This window comes from Durio zibethinus, chromosome 21 (genome assembly GCF_047325235.1).
Source record: "Durio zibethinus cultivar Kanyao isolate XHJ-2024 chromosome 21, ASM4732523v1, whole genome shotgun sequence".
NCBI lineage: Eukaryota > Viridiplantae > Streptophyta > Magnoliopsida > Malvales > Malvaceae > Durio > Durio zibethinus.
In genome coordinates this window covers 2,198,001-2,213,141 of record NC_143182.1, presented here as the reverse complement: position 1 = coordinate 2,213,141, position 15,141 = coordinate 2,198,001, and the positions used below count along the sequence as shown (strand labels likewise).

At 35.7% G+C, this 15,141-nt stretch overlaps 4 protein-coding genes and 1 non-coding gene across 12 annotated transcripts; 3 read left to right on the top strand and 2 right to left on the bottom strand.

Annotated features, from left to right (window-relative positions):
* Positions 1 to 182: 182 nt before the first annotated feature.
* Positions 183 to 4,361, top strand: LOC111304724 (serine/threonine-protein kinase 12-like). 3 transcript variants are annotated; one of them, XM_089750129.1, is made up of 12 exons: positions 183 to 589; positions 660 to 914; positions 1,013 to 1,087; positions 1,575 to 1,655; positions 1,864 to 1,958; positions 2,186 to 2,306; positions 2,382 to 2,461; positions 2,705 to 2,767; positions 2,917 to 3,029; positions 3,109 to 3,194; positions 3,399 to 3,517; positions 4,011 to 4,361. In XM_089750129.1, the coding sequence occupies exons 1-12, from the start codon at positions 554 to 556 to the stop codon at positions 4,147 to 4,149; spliced, it is 1,263 nt and encodes a 420-aa protein (XP_089606255.1). In that variant the 5' UTR covers positions 183 to 553; the 3' UTR covers positions 4,150 to 4,361. The 3 variants fall into 3 exon arrangements, with proteins under 3 accessions (XP_089606255.1, XP_022757321.2, XP_089606256.1); XM_022901586.2 differs by having other exon boundaries at positions 657 to 914; XM_089750130.1 differs by having other exon boundaries at positions 223 to 589; positions 693 to 914.
* A 533-nt stretch (positions 4,362 to 4,894) lies between these two features.
* Positions 4,895 to 4,968, top strand: TRNAV-CAC (transfer RNA valine (anticodon CAC)). Its single transcript has one exon. It is a non-coding gene; the product is annotated as a tRNA-Val (tRNA).
* Positions 4,969 to 4,995: 27 nt separating this feature from the next.
* Positions 4,996 to 7,596, top strand: LOC111304720 (riboflavin biosynthesis protein PYRD, chloroplastic-like). Of its 2 annotated transcripts, XM_022901573.2 has the most exons (4): positions 4,996 to 5,148; positions 5,298 to 5,816; positions 6,206 to 6,504; positions 6,714 to 7,596. In XM_022901573.2, exons 2-4 carry the CDS (start codon positions 5,421 to 5,423, stop codon positions 7,315 to 7,317), a joined length of 1,299 nt encoding a protein of 432 aa, XP_022757308.2. In that variant the 5' UTR covers positions 4,996 to 5,148; positions 5,298 to 5,420; the 3' UTR covers positions 7,318 to 7,596. The 2 variants fall into 2 exon arrangements, with proteins under 2 accessions (XP_022757308.2, XP_089606801.1); XM_089750675.1 differs by having other exon boundaries at positions 5,043 to 5,816.
* On the bottom strand, positions 7,505 to 9,375 carry LOC111304721 (voltage-dependent chloride channel 1, chloroplastic-like). Of its 4 annotated transcripts, none has more exons than XM_089750678.1 (4): positions 8,445 to 9,375; positions 8,101 to 8,268; positions 7,758 to 7,968; positions 7,505 to 7,698 (listed from the first exon to the last, which is right to left on the bottom strand). In XM_089750678.1, the coding sequence occupies exons 1-4, from the start codon at positions 9,141 to 9,143 to the stop codon at positions 7,505 to 7,507; spliced, it is 1,272 nt and encodes a 423-aa protein (XP_089606804.1). In that variant the 5' UTR covers positions 9,144 to 9,375. The 4 variants fall into 4 exon arrangements, with proteins under 4 accessions (XP_089606804.1, XP_089606802.1, XP_022757310.2 ...); XM_089750676.1 differs by having other exon boundaries at positions 7,505 to 7,681; positions 7,813 to 7,968; XM_022901575.2 differs by having other exon boundaries at positions 7,505 to 7,681; positions 7,914 to 7,968; positions 8,105 to 8,268; positions 8,445 to 9,371.
* Positions 9,376 to 10,582: 1,207 nt separating this feature from the next.
* On the bottom strand, positions 10,583 to 14,959 carry LOC111304719 (serine/threonine-protein kinase BSK3-like). 2 transcript variants are annotated; one of them, XM_022901571.2, is made up of 11 exons: positions 14,414 to 14,959; positions 14,059 to 14,148; positions 13,753 to 13,973; positions 13,521 to 13,656; positions 13,079 to 13,212; positions 12,889 to 12,994; positions 12,440 to 12,525; positions 12,100 to 12,288; positions 11,774 to 11,926; positions 11,453 to 11,566; positions 10,583 to 11,182 (listed from the first exon to the last, which is right to left on the bottom strand). In XM_022901571.2, the coding sequence occupies exons 2-11, from the start codon at positions 14,138 to 14,140 to the stop codon at positions 10,928 to 10,930; spliced, it is 1,476 nt and encodes a 491-aa protein (XP_022757306.2). In that variant the 5' UTR covers positions 14,141 to 14,148; positions 14,414 to 14,959; the 3' UTR covers positions 10,583 to 10,927. The 2 variants fall into 2 exon arrangements, with proteins under 2 accessions (XP_022757306.2, XP_022757307.2); XM_022901572.2 differs by having other exon boundaries at positions 14,059 to 14,092; positions 14,414 to 14,777.
* Between the last annotated feature and the right edge of the window lie 182 nt (positions 14,960 to 15,141).

Genomic DNA, 15,141 nt, shown 5'->3' with positions numbered 1-15,141 from the left:
AAAAGCGACGTCGGCCTGGTCCATTAAACGAATGACTTACAACAAGTTAACGGCGTCGTTTAGAAGTTGACTTTGTCCTCACTCCTCCTTTGCCCATTCATCTTCCGTCATTCGAATCCCCCGCCAGAATAATAAAAAACGGTTGAGAGAAAATTCTATTTGTTGTTTGTTTCCTAAAACCAAAATCAAGACAGGAGGAAAAAAGAAAATTAAATTCATTCTTTTCTCAGTAACCAAACAGAAAAATTATCTAAATTCTTCTTTCAATCCCAACGTTGAATTCGCTTCTTGTCAAGCTCAATTTCCAGGCGAAGCTCACGAGGCGGTAACATCTCATAGTCAAATCTGTGAGACCAGAGACAAAATACAACAAAAAAGGAAAAAAAAAAACTTTGATGACTCCGAAGAATACGATGAAGAAAATTTTGTACTTTCCTACATTCTTAATAGTCACAGCTTCGATTTTAAGCCTTTTTTATTAAAGCTTATATATATATATATTCTTTTTAACTCTTTCGATCCTTTCAAGTTTCAACAACTCCTTGCAATCACAATGGAAGATTTCAGGCCATCTGCTCCTTCTTCAACGGTAAATTCAATCTCTTTAAAAAGATTATAACTCAAGGTTAACCAATTTTATTTATTTAATGAATTAGAAGGATTCTGTTTTGGAACGGAGGCTGGTGCAACAGAATATGGATTCAGGGGGTCCTTATAAGCTGCTTCAATGTTCAAGTAAAGGCGATAAAGCCGGAGTCATACAAGAATTAGAGAAAGGGGTGGATCCAAATGTGGCTGATTATGATAGGAGAACGGCTCTTCATTTAGCAGCTTGTGAAGGCTGGACTGAAGTTGTTGTTCTGCTTCTTGAAAAAGGAGCTGATGTTAATTCTTTAGATCGTTGGTGTCGAACTGTAAGTTTAATTTATATTCTTCTATTTCTAGCGTGGAGATTTTTATTTTTGGTTATATTGATTGATCAGAAAGGATTTGATGTGGGCAATTTTTGTAGCCATTGTCTGATGCGCGTAGCTTTGGTCATCATGAGATTTGCAAGATACTTGAAGCTAAAGGGGGAACTGATCCGGTATTTTGTGCTTTTATAAGGCGGTTGTTAATCTTATTACTTCTGTTTAAGATTATGTTTTAGTTCTCAGAATGCCAATTTCTGCATGTAACCAAAATGTCTACCTTTTGCTTGAGAAATTATGCATGTGAACAAGACTGTCATTCCGTTTTATTCTAGGGAATCTTATAAAGCTCACTTCCAACATTATCTGACTCGTCCACTGGTATGTATAGTTCACAAAGATGAAAGCAGGCAAGCATCAAATACAGTTATTCAAATACATCTCGGTTCTTTGCATGACACTTAAGTGTCCTTATTAAAATTTGAGACTTCTGTTAGTGTTCAAAAATCATAGGCCAATGCAAAATAATTCACTTACTCGTTAACTACACGAGTTATAGAGTAGAGGAGTGTCTGCCACTGTGTGTGTGTGGGTTGGGGGGGGGGGGGGTACTTATCATGTTGCATTTCATTCAAAATCTCAATCATCATTTCCTTGAGATAGGTGGGAGTTGACTCTCAAGCTCCATGCTTTGAAATTGATCGCTATGAGGTGAACATGGATCAAGCAACCCTTATCGGAGAGGTAATTTCCTCCCTTTTTAATTTCTTGGAGCATATATTTAAAATTGAGGGAATCTGATATGATTTCCCCACCTTGCTTTTTCCTGTTTTTGCCATTGCCTTAAATTTTGATTCTTCCTCCTTTGGTATGTGCCTCGGTTTTTTCTTTTTTATCAATCTTTATATTTTTGGTGGTATTTCACCCGTACTTAAGTTATTTAGTATACCAGGGAGCATATGGCGAAGTTTATTTGGTAAAGTGGCGCGGCACTGAAGTTGCAGCCAAGACAATTCGTTCCTCCATTGCTTCAAATCCTAAAGCAAAGTAAGTTTCACATGCTATGATTTATAGCAAGCTTCACTCTCTCTATCTCTCTCTCTAAGCCCTTCTTAAAGTAGTTCTTTTTAGTCAGACTTTTATCTGTTCATCACTACAAGTTTGAAAGGAATTGCCTTTATGACAAAGGTTGCAGATCAGTAAAGCTTGAATTATGGTAATTCTAGCTTAACAATAATAGTGACTATGCCTCTCTGCTGTCGACTATTTAACAGAAATATCTTTTTGACGGAACTGGCTTTGTGGCAAAGGTTGCGCCACCCTAATATAGTGCAGTTCTTTGGTGTTTTAAAGCACTCTGATCGTTTGATCTTCCTCACTGAGTACCTACGGAATGTGAGTCTTGCCCCATTATATTATGATCAACTCTTGTAAGATTTTCTTGTCCTTATTTAAATTGTGTTGAGTTAGGGAAGTTTGTATGATATATTGAAAAAGAAGGGAAGACTTGATCCACAAACAACCATTTCCTATGCTCTAGATATTGCAAGGTACATATTACTGCCACTTTTCTGTTTATGTTTGTTTGACTGTTTGTATGATAGTAGTAATACTGTGAAAAGTAATACTAGTAATACTAGTAAGACTGTTTGGCAGTGAAAAGTAATACTAGTAAATCATTGATAAACTTCGGCTTCCAAAAATCTTGTCCTGTAATTCAGCACCCACTGCTCTGCATTTCGATTATGTTGACTTATAGTGTTGTTGGAGCTGATATCTTTTAAACCTTGCAGAGGCATGAATTATCTCCACCAGCATAAACCACATGCTATAATACACAGGGATTTGACACCAAGGTATTGCAAGTTAGATCTTTCAGCTGATGACCTAGTCAAATCTTTGTCACTCAGAAATTCTGTGAACCAACTAGGAGTACATGCTTACATAGGTAAGCTGCAATTGAAATTGGCTAAATTCTGATGCCTTCATTCTGTTGGACCTGCAGGAATGTGTTACAGGATGAAGCAGGCCGCCTTAAGGTTACTGATTTTGGTTTGAGCAAGCTTGCCCAGGAAAAGGATTCATATGGTTACAAAATGACTGGGGGAACTGGTTCATGTAAAAATCACTACCTTCTGAAAGTTAAATATTAATAAATTACAAGTGTTGACTCAGACGTTCTTTTGAGATTTGCCAGATCGCTATATGGCACCTGAGGTTTACCGCCGGGAATCCTATGGGAAGAGCATTGATGTCTTCTCCTTTGCTTTAATGGTGCATGAGGTAACTTAAGTTGGAAATATGGATTGTTTATAAATGACTTTGTTCATATTTTTGTGGAAATCTTCTGTATTAATCAATTAAACTTCATGAACAAAGTTCTACCAAATTGATTTATCTTTTATAATTTCTTACTGATAGCTTTCATGGTAGATCAAATATGGCTGTTTAAATATCATCTGGTTGTTGCTTTAAATTTCCTTACAGATGTTCCAAGGAGGACCATCACATAGAGGGGAAACAGCTGAACAAGTAGCAGACAAAAGGGCGTATGAGGATTTGAGACCACCTCTCTCTTCGTACATATACCCTGAACCAATCAAAACGTGAGTTCTCTTGGTTTACTTTCCTGATTTGCCACTTCAGGTTGTTGATAAGCAATTGTTATTTCATACGATAAAGTGAACTTGAGAATCCAAGAAAAACTTCCAAATCAATCATTTCCATGGAACTTGCGGTGGGGAAAAAGAACGTGGAGCAGCCGACAACTTGGGGTAGTTAAGATAAAACATAAGGAATCATTTAGTTGGTTAACATGGTTAGAAACTAGCACTTGTAAACTGGCTTGTGACATTTTGGTGCCATAAGAAATTGCAGGAATTGTTGAATTGTGTTTGAAAGTTGAAGCATGTGCTATTATAAGGTTACTCCTTGACAATACCTTCCCCCTATCACTTCTGTCATCTAAATTTGCATCAGCAACCAAACATGGATCTTGCTTTTAAATTAATTGAATTAATTTAACTGCATTACATTATTTTTGTCATTTTGTTTTGCATGAAGTATCTAAATCTAATGGTTTTCATTGTCCTAATTCAGTCTTCTTGGGGAATGCTGGCACAAGAATCCAGATTGTCGACCAACATTCGAAGAGATAATATTAAAGCTAGAGGTAATCCAACAACGTTTTCAAAGTAAAAATGCAATGAAAGCCTGCAGTTGCTGTGTTGTCTTATGAAACTAGCTAATCTCATCATAAGCAGAGTATCTTATTCATTTTCCATGTAAGCTTTTTCAATATAATCAATGTATGTTTCTCCTTTTAACTGTGTTCTTTGATTAGAATCTGTATTAATTTTCTTCACAGCAAAAACAATGTAAACAAGAATGTTAATAATCCCTTTGATGTTTGTGTACAAAAGAACCTTATGGGGAACTCTACACACGGATATATGCAATCCATGCTGTCTCTCTTTAGGTTTGCTTGAGACTTCTATTTTTGTTAATAAACAATATAATTAGAGTGTATCAAACAGCCCTCCAAGTTGAGAAGCATTGCTTGTGATCAAACGTGGCATGAATGATTATTAAACACATTTAGAGTGAAACCAAATTGAGATCATTGTGTATTATCTCTATTAATATATGGTAAAACATCTGGCAGAATTTATGTTACAAATTTGATTTGCAAACTTAATTAGCATAATTTACTAGACTTAATAAAAAAACATGATTTTCATAATTACATTAAAATTTATGAAATTTACTATATCTCTAATGGATAATGAATTTGGAAAAATAGCAAATTATATATTAAATCTGTACTAATTATAAATAATGCTTAAATTCATCTTCACCATCTTACCAATAAAAGCAAAACCAAATCAAAATTAGAAAATATAATAATATATAAATAGGTTTCCCCCAACTTTAAAAGCAAAGTCATGTATTAATAAGAACCTAGGGAAATGACTCAACAAGCTGTCTGGGTGGTGTAGTTGGTTATCACGCTAGTCTCACACACTAGAGGTCCCCGGTTCGAACCCGGGCTCAGACATTTTTATTTCTTTTTTTTTTTCTTGACGGTTAAGATTGCTATATTTTTACGATGTAAGCGTACGCTACATCCTCACTTAGAATCTTCAAAGCCAATTTCGGTTCATCTGCTTCTGCTGCCCTCAGTTTCAGTTTCACTTCACTTTCTTTGTCGGTTCGGTTATAATCAAGCATTTAACAGGTATCTGTTCTTTGTTTAAAAAAAAAAAAGGTATCTTTTCTCTTTAACTGCCATTTTTCGATGTTTATATTATATTGTTTTTGGTACAATTAATCATTGCAAGTTGCAACAATTTGATTTTCTGAATTGGGTTTTGTGGATTGGGAAAGAAAAATGAAGTCCGGAAGAAAGGAAGAGTGAAAGGAGAGTGAAGATCGAACTCGTGGGGATTATCTTGGACTTTGCAAGAGAAAAAAAAAAAGAGACAATTTTATAGGTTGAAATTGTGAGAAATGACGCAAATTCAATTACTCTACTTTCCACACTGCAATCTAACTCCACCCAACCTCACGTCTTCTCCCCAAGTTTTCACTTCCTTTTCATCAAGACAACAACTTGTTGAACTTGTGGGCAATCAACATTTCCCATCTTGGTCTTTTAATTCGCTCAAAAGGGTATCCAAATTTCAAACTAGTTTGAGAAAATGTGGTGGTTTGGTTAGGTTCAGATGTGGATTGGTGGAAGATGAAAGTGTTGATGATGGGTTTTATATGAGGAGGTGTGTGGAACTGGCAAGAAGGGCAATTGGGTGCACAAGTCCTAATCCTATGGTGGGGTGTGTTATTGTGAAAGATGGCAAGATTGTTGGTGAAGGGTTTCATCCTAAAGCTCGCCAGCCTCATGCTGAGGTAACCCTTATTCTCTTTCTATGCGTCTATCTTCACTTGTAAAGTGTATGGTTTTTTAGAATAATGAAGGGACTGCCAAGCTGGAATGGTAAGAAAAATGAACTTAGAGCAAAATCACTGGATTAAGTTTGGTGTCCGGAGTGAAAAAGAGTCAATACTTGTTTTGTCATTTTTTTAAAAATAATGGAAAGAGTCTTTTGGTGATCCATGTTCAGTTGGCAACTTCATTTTATACTTTCTCTTTGGAATTTGACCATTCTTTCTTGCCTTTAGGAGTGCATATTAGACTAACCATTCTTTCTTGCCTTTAGGAGTGCATATTAGACTAACCATTCTTTCTTGCTTTTAGGAGTGTATATTAGACTAAGTTCAGGAAATTATATTTGCAGGTTTTTGCTTTGAGAAATGCTGGGGATTTAGCTGAGAATGCGACTGCTTATGTGAGCTTGGAACCATGCAATCACTATGGAAGAACTCCACCATGTACTGAAGCATTAATTAAAGCCAAAGTGAAAAGGGTGGTGGTTGGGATGGTGGATCCTAACCCAATTGTAGCTTCAAAAGGGGTGGATAGATTAAGAGATGCAGGAATCAATGTGACCGTGGGTGTTGAAGAAAAGTTATGCAAGAGGCTCAATGAAGCCTATATCCATCAAATGTTGACTGGGAAGCCTTTTGTGACACTAAGGTGAGTTTCCTTTACCTTAGTTTACAAGCACGAATTCGAACTGAATGTTTTCTTTTGCTGCCTTAAATATTTTGTTTGGCATATTTGCATGCACGCACTGATACACTTGTTGCTCTGCATGTTCCTTAGAATCGTACTTGCCAATTTTCAAATTCTACCTTGATTTTAGCATAGAGAACTCTAACCAAAGGCCTCTCCACAATATCCAGGTATTCCCTCTCTGTCAATGGCCACCTTTTAGACCAGCTAGGGGATGGAGTCACACAGACTGGTGGATACTACTCAAAATTGTTGCAGGAATATGATGCAATAATACTTTCGGCCTCTTTAACTGAGAAGTTTTCAAGTCCTACATCACAGGAGCCTGGGGCCAATCAGCCTCTTCAGATTGTAATAGCAAGTAATCCTGGTCAACTTCCTGCTCCCTCTAAAGAAGCCTCTAAGATTATAATATTTTCAGACAAAGAGATAGCCACAGAAGCAGATTTGGCTCAGAAAGGAATTGATGCAATGAATTTGGATCGGATAAATTTGACTTCAATTTTGGAATACTGTAAGCGTCAGGGGTTCTGTAGCATTTTGCTGGATTTGAGAGGCAGCTTTGGTGATCTTGAAGAACTTCTTAGAGAATCTATTGAGCAAAATGTGTTGCAAAAGATAGTGCTGGAAGTGTTGCCATTTTGGGATGAATCAAATGGTAGAGTGTCACTAGTGGCATTAAATAGTTTGGTTCAAAGACTAGAAGTGAAGAATTTACAATCCATGATCTCAACTCAAAGCATTGTGCTTGAGGGATATCTTCAATATAGGTGATTACAACAATGCAACTACTTCTTATTGGCACTTGGCTTTGTTGGTTCATCAATGCCATGGGATTTCCATGTTCTAGATGGCAAAAGGCAAAACCAATGCCCAGCTACGGCGCGATGTGAGATATTTAGCCTTGAATTAATGTGAACATATTTCAAATAAGCACAGCCTTAAGAAATTTTCCGTTTCATTATGTGTTGGGCCAACCATTAGGTGAATGCTTGTATGAATGCCTCTTTCTTTTTCCATTTAATCTTGCTTGAATAACCTTCTCTGTTGCAATTTCTTCTTTAATGTTTTTCTGCACCACGCTGCAAAGCTCATCAAGGGCTAACATTGGAAATGGCTCTTCAATAAGAACACCAACCTGCAACATGAAAGAAACTTAAAGACCAAAAAGAAAAACATACTACAATGTATAGAGATAATATCTAAAGAGATACATTCTTCTTCTATGCAGAATAATGAAGCAGCACTGATGAAAGTAGCAGGAACAACCATCCAATGGCAATCATCCCAGATTATGACGGGAAGAGTTAGATGCCAGAGGACCAAAAACCTTGATGTCAAGCGAGTGTATGATAGAGGGATAGGAATACCCGTGAGTTTTTCACATACACCAATTCCTTCATGGAAACATGAGATCTTTGACTCCTGGAATGAAATTAGATGGTAAACGTATTAAAAAAAACAAAGATAAAGAAATCTTTTATGATAATTTTGAGTTCATTTTTCTCCCTAACATTGGTGAAATGTAAAGTTCAAATGGTCCAAAAGGGGAGATACCAACATAGTTCTCTTTGATTCTTCTAAGTTCAACACTTCAAGGCTTTGAGAAATGAACTCGATTATGCAGCGTGGTCGATGCTTTGAATTCAGTACCACCGCTAAATCATCTACTTCAAGCAAATTTTGAAGATCTCTGCCCACATCCGAGCCATACATAACATGACACTGCAAACACGCCATCAACAATTGATCACTAACTTCAAATAAAATTCCCTCCTTCATCATACAAGCCAGTTATGAACTTGTTCAATTTATTTTTATTTTCTAATTACCCCATAATTAAACAAGAACACAAAAAAGAAGCTTCAAAGACATAAAGAAAAATACTAAACCAAACCCACCTTAAGTGCAACAGGAAAAGCCATAATATAGTGCAAGAGAGCACTTTTGATCGACTCATCACTCGAATTCTCAACCCAAGCAATTACCTGCCTTGCAAAATCAAATGTATCAGCAATTACCTTAGTCCAAGCTTTCCTTCCTTCTTCAAACCTTGAATACGAGGCCTCAGTTCTAAACACCAACAGCAAAGCCAATGCAGGTGCCGTCAACTGATAAGGCAAAGAAGAAGCTCTCAAAACTGGAAAAAACCCAGGCAACCAATGCAAATCCGCGGCAGTGTTGTAACTGGCAATGACCACAGCTACTGAAGTAAAGGCTAAAACAGGTGGCACTAATGATAAGATGACACGTGACTGTAAACTGGAAAGTACATGCCGAAGGTGACGTAGTGAACTTCTATGACGAACCCATTTTTCATGGTTGTAAAGAGCGCAGTTCTGTTGCCTCCCACGCTCTTGAATACGATCCGCCCAGTCAAGGATAGCACGTAGGAGGGAGACAAGATTCAGGGTTTTAGGGGCGGTGAGGTTTGAGTTTGGTGGTGGTGGTGCTGGTTGGGAAAGAGAGGAAAGGATCTTGAAAGAGGGGAGTTGTTTGAGTCTGGTGGGAAGGGAGGAGTTAGGGTGTAACTTGACGAAGGGTTTGGGGGTGAATTTGGAAGAGAGGGAGAGTTTTGAAGGGTTCGAAGATAGAGCCATGAGTCAGGGTTTGGAGGGAGACGGAAGCAGATGGACATGTTACCAAGTTAGGGCTTTCAATCAATGAGAAGAGTTGAAAGGTTGGGTGGGTAAGTACGTTCAGATGGAAGTGGTTGTTGCTTAATGTTTTGTGAAGAAGGTAGATACAAATGTTAAGGATTTTATTCGGATCAAACGAGAATACTTGGAAAAAGTAACCGTTACAGGTACCTTTTGACAATTTAGGTCAAGGCTTTTGCGTGTGAGCTTTTTGTTCGCACCCTTTTTCTAGAGCAATTTTAAACACCTTTTTTTTTCTCATTTAAAAAAAAAACTACTTAATTATTTTTTTTTTCATTTTTCATCATACTCTTTTTATTTTTAAGTTCTTAAATTTGTAAATTTCAAAACGTAAAAAAATTTTCCAATTTACAAATTCAAAATTTTTTTAAAATTTTATGATTCAATTATTGGAAAACTTAAAAATTTCTGTTTCAAAACATTAAATTAAGAAAAAAATTTAGAAACTCCTATACATATATTTTTTTTTATCAATTTGTAAAAACACTTGCAATTACAATTAGTGTTTTTTTGACGATAATATGAAAAATTTTCAGAATATTTTTTTCAATTAATTTTTTTCCTAAATTTTAAATGTAATTTTTTTAAATTTACTTAATATTAAAAACTTGTAAATTATATAACTTATCAAATATACATATTCAATAAATTATAAAATTTATTAAAAAAAAATACATATTCAAAAGCTTTAAAATTGATATGAAAATAATAATTAAATAATTTCACTTTAAAAAATTTAAAAGAAAATGTCGAGAGAAAAAAAAATTAAAGGTGTGTGTAAAATCTCCCTCGTATATATTCGTCTAGGAAATTCAATTCACTCATTTTATCAACGATTCTGGAACTGAGACTATTAATAGTAGTTTTTTATTTTAAGAAAATCATTTGATATTTTTTTTCATTTGCTATAAGAACTTAAGGATGTAATAATTTTAAATGCTACTCAAATACTTGTTGTAAAAAATAATAGATAAATATTGGTAAGAAACATTAAAAATAATGACGGATTGCTGGATTGGCATTGAAATTCTTTCTTCAAAAGCTGTATATACACACTACACGATCCAAAAATCCCTGTTGGAAACTCAGAGGGACAAAGGAAGCTTGGTCTCATATTAAACGCTATTGACAAAAATCCAAAAAAAAAATAAAATTTAATAGACACAAAACTCATGACCGCTTTATTCTGGGGTGTTTCCTATGGAATAGACTATGGGTTTTCTTTTGCATTATTGGAACTCGGTGAACTTTCTAGATGTTTCTTTCCTTGATACCAATATAAACTCTTAGAGAGTTTTTTAATAAATGTAAATTATAATGCTCGTGAACGGAGGAAAACAACTTTGGTCTCTCATTTTTCTCTCTTCTCTGACAAAAAATAACGCAAGGGGAAGAAAATGTTTCTCCGTTCCCAATCAATATGAAAATGAAGAATTTGTTACATAAATATCATGCACAATTGATCAAACCGAACAAAGAATGAATGAAAGAACTCTCACATACTCATAAGGAAACAAAAAATTAATAATAAAAAAGGGAAAGAAACCAATGACTACACCCTGTCCAAATACCTTTTTCCAGATGATTCTCTCATGGCATTTTCCCGGGGAAATATTTGCTTTTGAATGGCTGAATTATGGAATGAATGATACTTGGTTGCACAGTCATTGTGGACTCCCAAAATCTATGCCAGGCGCTCATCTTCACAGTCCGTCAATCAGTATTTACTTTTTCCCAGCCTCTGAGCTTCTCTCGGCTTCAAGAGTAGCGCCTTCCTTAAGTGCTGTTTGAGACTCACTCTCCATTCCAAGAGCAGCAAGTGCAGTCGCCTGAAGATAGGAAGCAATGTGCCATACTGGAGAAATGACTTGGGCTTGCATTGCATCGTCTAGAGCTTCTTGAGGCATGTCATTAATGAGATAACATAGGCTACGTCGTGCAAAAACAGTTGGAGAAATCATGGTACCCACATCAATGAACTGTTAATTTGTAAAGAAACTGTCAACAGGTTTCTAGGTACCACGAACATTGGAAATCAAATACCAAGACCAACCCAAAATTAAATGAGAACAGCTAAATTTAAGTTTTTTTTTTTTTCTTCTTTTGCCAATAAGCTAAATTTAAATTTGTGGAGTCTGCACAAGTAAATAAAGAATATTCAAAGGATAGCATATAATGTATAGATATTATCATGAAGTCACAACTAAGGATTTTTAAACTAACTGAAAATATCATAGCAAGAACTTAACCTGAGAGTAACACTCAATTGCTTCTTTAAAATCTTTCTGCCTGAAAGCAGCATCACCTTTTTTCTTTGAATTCAAGGTTTCCTGCATTTGGTCAGTCCACATCTGGAAGGAGAGCTGCAGCAAAATGCAACTACAATTGTTAAGCAATGGCAGACAAGGGATTTGCATATTAGGCAGGAACCGAACAAGAACAACAGGTTACCAAGCATTTGCTAGTATTGGAAATTTTGATTATTACGCACAATGTAAGCAAAACTGGAACAGCAATTACAATTAAAAGTGAGAGACAGAGAGTAAAAGGTAAACTAAGTGAACACAAACCTCATTTGCCACTCCTTCATCATCTTTGTAGCCAAGTTTCTCTAAGATCTCGTGTATAGCAGTCAAGTCCCCTCTTGAGCAAGCCTCTCCAACTGGGGATTGGGGAGTGAAGGAAGCACTGTTTGGAATACCCATCAAGACATGTGAAGGAACCTATATAGAAAAGGAAAGAGTAACTCAGAAAATGCAGACATTTCCCCCTTTTTCTTAGTAATGCATGAACCTTGATGAAAAGAAGATTTCCTTATTAAACTCCAATGCTACCATCTGAGTCACATGCGAATGTAAAATATTGCCACTCAATGGGAAAATGAAAAATAACTTACTTCAGTTTCCTTCTGAAGGGTTGTCAAAGCAGCAACTAAAGATTTAGAATTTGGCCGCTCTCTAGGTTCATATTGCAAACATCTAGAAGCCAAGCGGACTAGCTCAGTTCCATCATTATCAGAAAACTGCCCTTCCAAGCAGGAATCAGTCAACATCTGAAGATTTCTGTCTCGTATTAAGTCAAGTGCCTGGCACAAATTGCTTAAGCATTAGAAATCAAGGTGTAAAAAGTATTAAAATGTCAATATCATGACAACTACATTAAGGATTGACATTCAGGAGTATCCAGATGAGAAAAGAAACAAAACCAACGATTATCTTCACAAACAACCAACTTACATGGCTAGGAGGTATATGTTTTCCACTGAGAAGATCAATTAGCAGAGTGCCGAAGCTATATATTACACTCTCTGGTGTTACTCTTCCTATATAACAAAAATAAGTCAGGTGAAAAGGAATCTTGGATAATTATGTATCAAGTACTAAAGTTCGTACCAGATAAATGCACAAGCATGTTTAGCATCTCAGTTAACACTTTAAATCATGATGAATAACATCTTAGAGTAAAATCTAATTTACCATGCTGAATAGGGAGACAAGCTAGAATTTCATTGAGCAGTTATTGAATAACAATAAAAAAGAATGCATTGTGCCAACAGCCACATGGTCTGTTGGTAGAGTACTGGACTTTTAGTTTTCAGTTACCAAATTCAAACCCTGATAATCTCAAATGCCACGGAAAAAAAAAAAAGAATGCATCATATAAAAAATATAGATAGTGTAAGTACCAGTTCTCAAATATTCAGGAGGAGTAAATGCCAAATTTGTACTGTAACTTTTTCCATCTCTACTGTTTTTCATCAGGCCAAAGGTTGAAAGCCTGGGATTTCCATCCTGCAAATTTCTAAATATAAATAGAGGTATAATATAAAATTTACCAACCAAAAATTATCAGACAACCAGATAATTAATTAGTACCTCATCAAATAAAACTCTGTAAGCATTGAGATCATGGTATAACGCACGGCCTTTGTTTGTGCAGTATTGTAAAGCTTGTGCAAGATGGAGTACAACCCTTAATCGCATAGCCCATTTCATTGGTTGGGTTTCCCCTGATTCAAGATCATAAAAGAATTATTTGAGACACTATTTCATTTTGGGACAGCATCCAGGACATATAAATTTCAAACCCATAGTCGAAATGTAATAATTAACCAGTCATCAGACCAGAGATATGCACAACCTTCCTGGCTCTACATTATCTTAAACACTCTATTTATTTACATTTAAGCATTTTCCAAAGATTCTGCAAGTCAGTTATCACAGGTTAAATAGAAAAGCAACATTAAGAGTGAATTACAGAAGTTGACTTTATCTGATATCCAATAATAAAAGCAAAGATGAAGATGATAAGCCATACAATGAAAAAGGTGTTTCGCGAGTGTCTCATTGGGCATGTACTCTGCCACAAGCAACCTCTCATCACCTTCACAACAACAGCCAAGCAAATTCGCCAGTCTATTGTTGTGTAGCTGACCAACTGCTCTTGCTTCCTCCTACAGGTGCAGAACAAAATAGCCCCAAGTTATGATCATACACAGAAAGAAATGGAAGCAAAGCTCTGGTAAGTGTAAACTGTATTTAGTACTAACCAAAAACTGTCGTGAATCAGGCCAAGCCATCCTGTTGAAACGTTTAACAGCAATTCTCCTCTGATTCTCCAACTTCCCCCTAAAAACAACATTGGGAGCCTTCTCCCCATGCTCAGAAACAATATTCTCCACCGCAAATCCAGATGTTGCATTCTTGAGTTGCTCCAACGTGAATTCCCGAAACGCAGGCACGTGATCAACCTCACTCTTCTCCTCATTCTCTGCAACAAGTTCATCAATTTAACCAACCATTCTGATTCTCATCAATCAAAACATCTGCCAATGAAAATTCACAATAATACCCACCAGCATCAGGGGCTTCCAACACTGCTGCTTTGAACTGTGAATCCCAGCAACACGGCGTTAGCTTAGAGCACTGACACCCCATCGCAGTAACTTAAAAAAAAATTATAATAAAATCGTTAAAATTCAAGCGTTAAACAATTAATCAAAAGCTGAATCGGAACTATATTCTCTACTTCATTTTTACCAATATATGTATATATAAAGAAGAAATAAAAATTGGATAAATTTGCAGGGCATTTAAAATGACGAACGAGATTACTATTAACTACGAGGAATAACTCAACAGTAACTTTCCAAAAATAGGACTAATAAATACGAGCAGCCAAATAAAGAGAGAAAAAAATAAATTAAATACCTCAAAAGCGGTTCCTCTTCTTTTCCGAGTCAACTCAGTTTCAGTGACGCTTCTTCTGATTTTTATCCTGGAGCCAATCAGATTTATCCTTGTCTGGATTAAATCAAACGCCACTTTTACAAGATCCACCAAATTCTCGTCCCCCTCTCTCAAGTCACAATCAAAATCGAACCTTTTCAAATTCCTGTTTCCTCTATATCCTCGATCCAAAAAATACTACATAAACTTTTAATAACTACAAAAAAGGAGATTATTGAGAAACTAAAAAATCAAATCGTAACGGACGACATGAACAATATTCGAAAACCTTAGAATGATGATTGATAAAAATGGAGATGATGAGATGGAGATCAGATTCATGAACAGGGAAATTTGATGACATCTTTATGGGGTTTTTATTTGGGAGTCAGATGTTTGTTTAAAGCTAATAATAATAATAATATACCGACATGCCACGAAATTTTATTCAATGCCCTAGAATCTGGTTATTATTTTAATTATAGGGAATTTTTTTTTAGTAACAAGTGTGTTGGAATAATTATTGACTGGGCGAAAAGGAAAATTATATTTTTGTTTTAAATTATTTAAACTTCTTTTTAATTTTCAAATTTTTTATTTTTAAAAGAGAAGAAATAAAGAAATTGTAAAGTTGTACCGTCTGTGATTTTGGATTTTTCAGAGAATAGAACAGCTCTTGGCTCTATTTTGGAGACAACGCCTTCCACGTT

Excerpts from the sequence above, each read along its gene's own strand:
- LOC111304720 (XM_022901573.2), top strand. The coding sequence starts at position 5,421 with ATGACGCAAATTCAATTACTCTACTTTCCACACTGCAATCTAACTCCA. Across the intron at positions 5,817-6,205 it reads CTCGCCAGCCTCATGCTGAG|GTTTTTGCTTTGAGAAATGC; the intron begins GTAACCCTTATT and ends TTATATTTGCAG. Across the intron at positions 6,505-6,713 it reads AAGCCTTTTGTGACACTAAG|GTATTCCCTCTCTGTCAATG; the intron begins GTGAGTTTCCTT and ends CACAATATCCAG.
- LOC111304724 (XM_022901586.2), top strand. The coding sequence starts at position 554 with ATGGAAGATTTCAGGCCATCTGCTCCTTCTTCAACG. Across the intron at positions 1,088-1,574 it reads CTAAAGGGGGAACTGATCCG|GTGGGAGTTGACTCTCAAGC; the intron begins GTATTTTGTGCT and ends TCCTTGAGATAG. Across the intron at positions 3,518-4,010 it reads TACCCTGAACCAATCAAAAC|TCTTCTTGGGGAATGCTGGC; the intron begins GTGAGTTCTCTT and ends GTCCTAATTCAG.
- LOC111304719 (XM_022901571.2), bottom strand. The coding sequence starts at position 14,140 with ATGGGGTGTCAGTGCTCTAAGCTAACGCCGTGTTGCTGGGATTCACAG. Across the intron at positions 13,213-13,520 it reads CGCGAAACACCTTTTTCATT|GGGAAACCCAACCAATGAAA; the intron begins GTATGGCTTATC and ends ATCTTGAATCAG. Across the intron at positions 11,927-12,099 it reads CCCTTCAGAAGGAAACTGAA|GTTCCTTCACATGTCTTGAT; the intron begins GTAAGTTATTTT and ends TTTTCTATATAG.
- LOC111304721 (XM_089750678.1), bottom strand. The coding sequence starts at position 9,143 with ATGGCTCTATCTTCGAACCCTTCAAAACTCTCCCTCTCTTCCAAATTC. Across the intron at positions 8,269-8,444 it reads CTTTTCCTGTTGCACTTAAG|TGTCATGTTATGTATGGCTC; the intron begins GTGGGTTTGGTT and ends GCGTGTTTGCAG. Across the intron at positions 7,969-8,100 it reads AATCAAAGAGAACTATGTTG|GAGTCAAAGATCTCATGTTT; the intron begins GTATCTCCCCTT and ends ATTTCATTCCAG.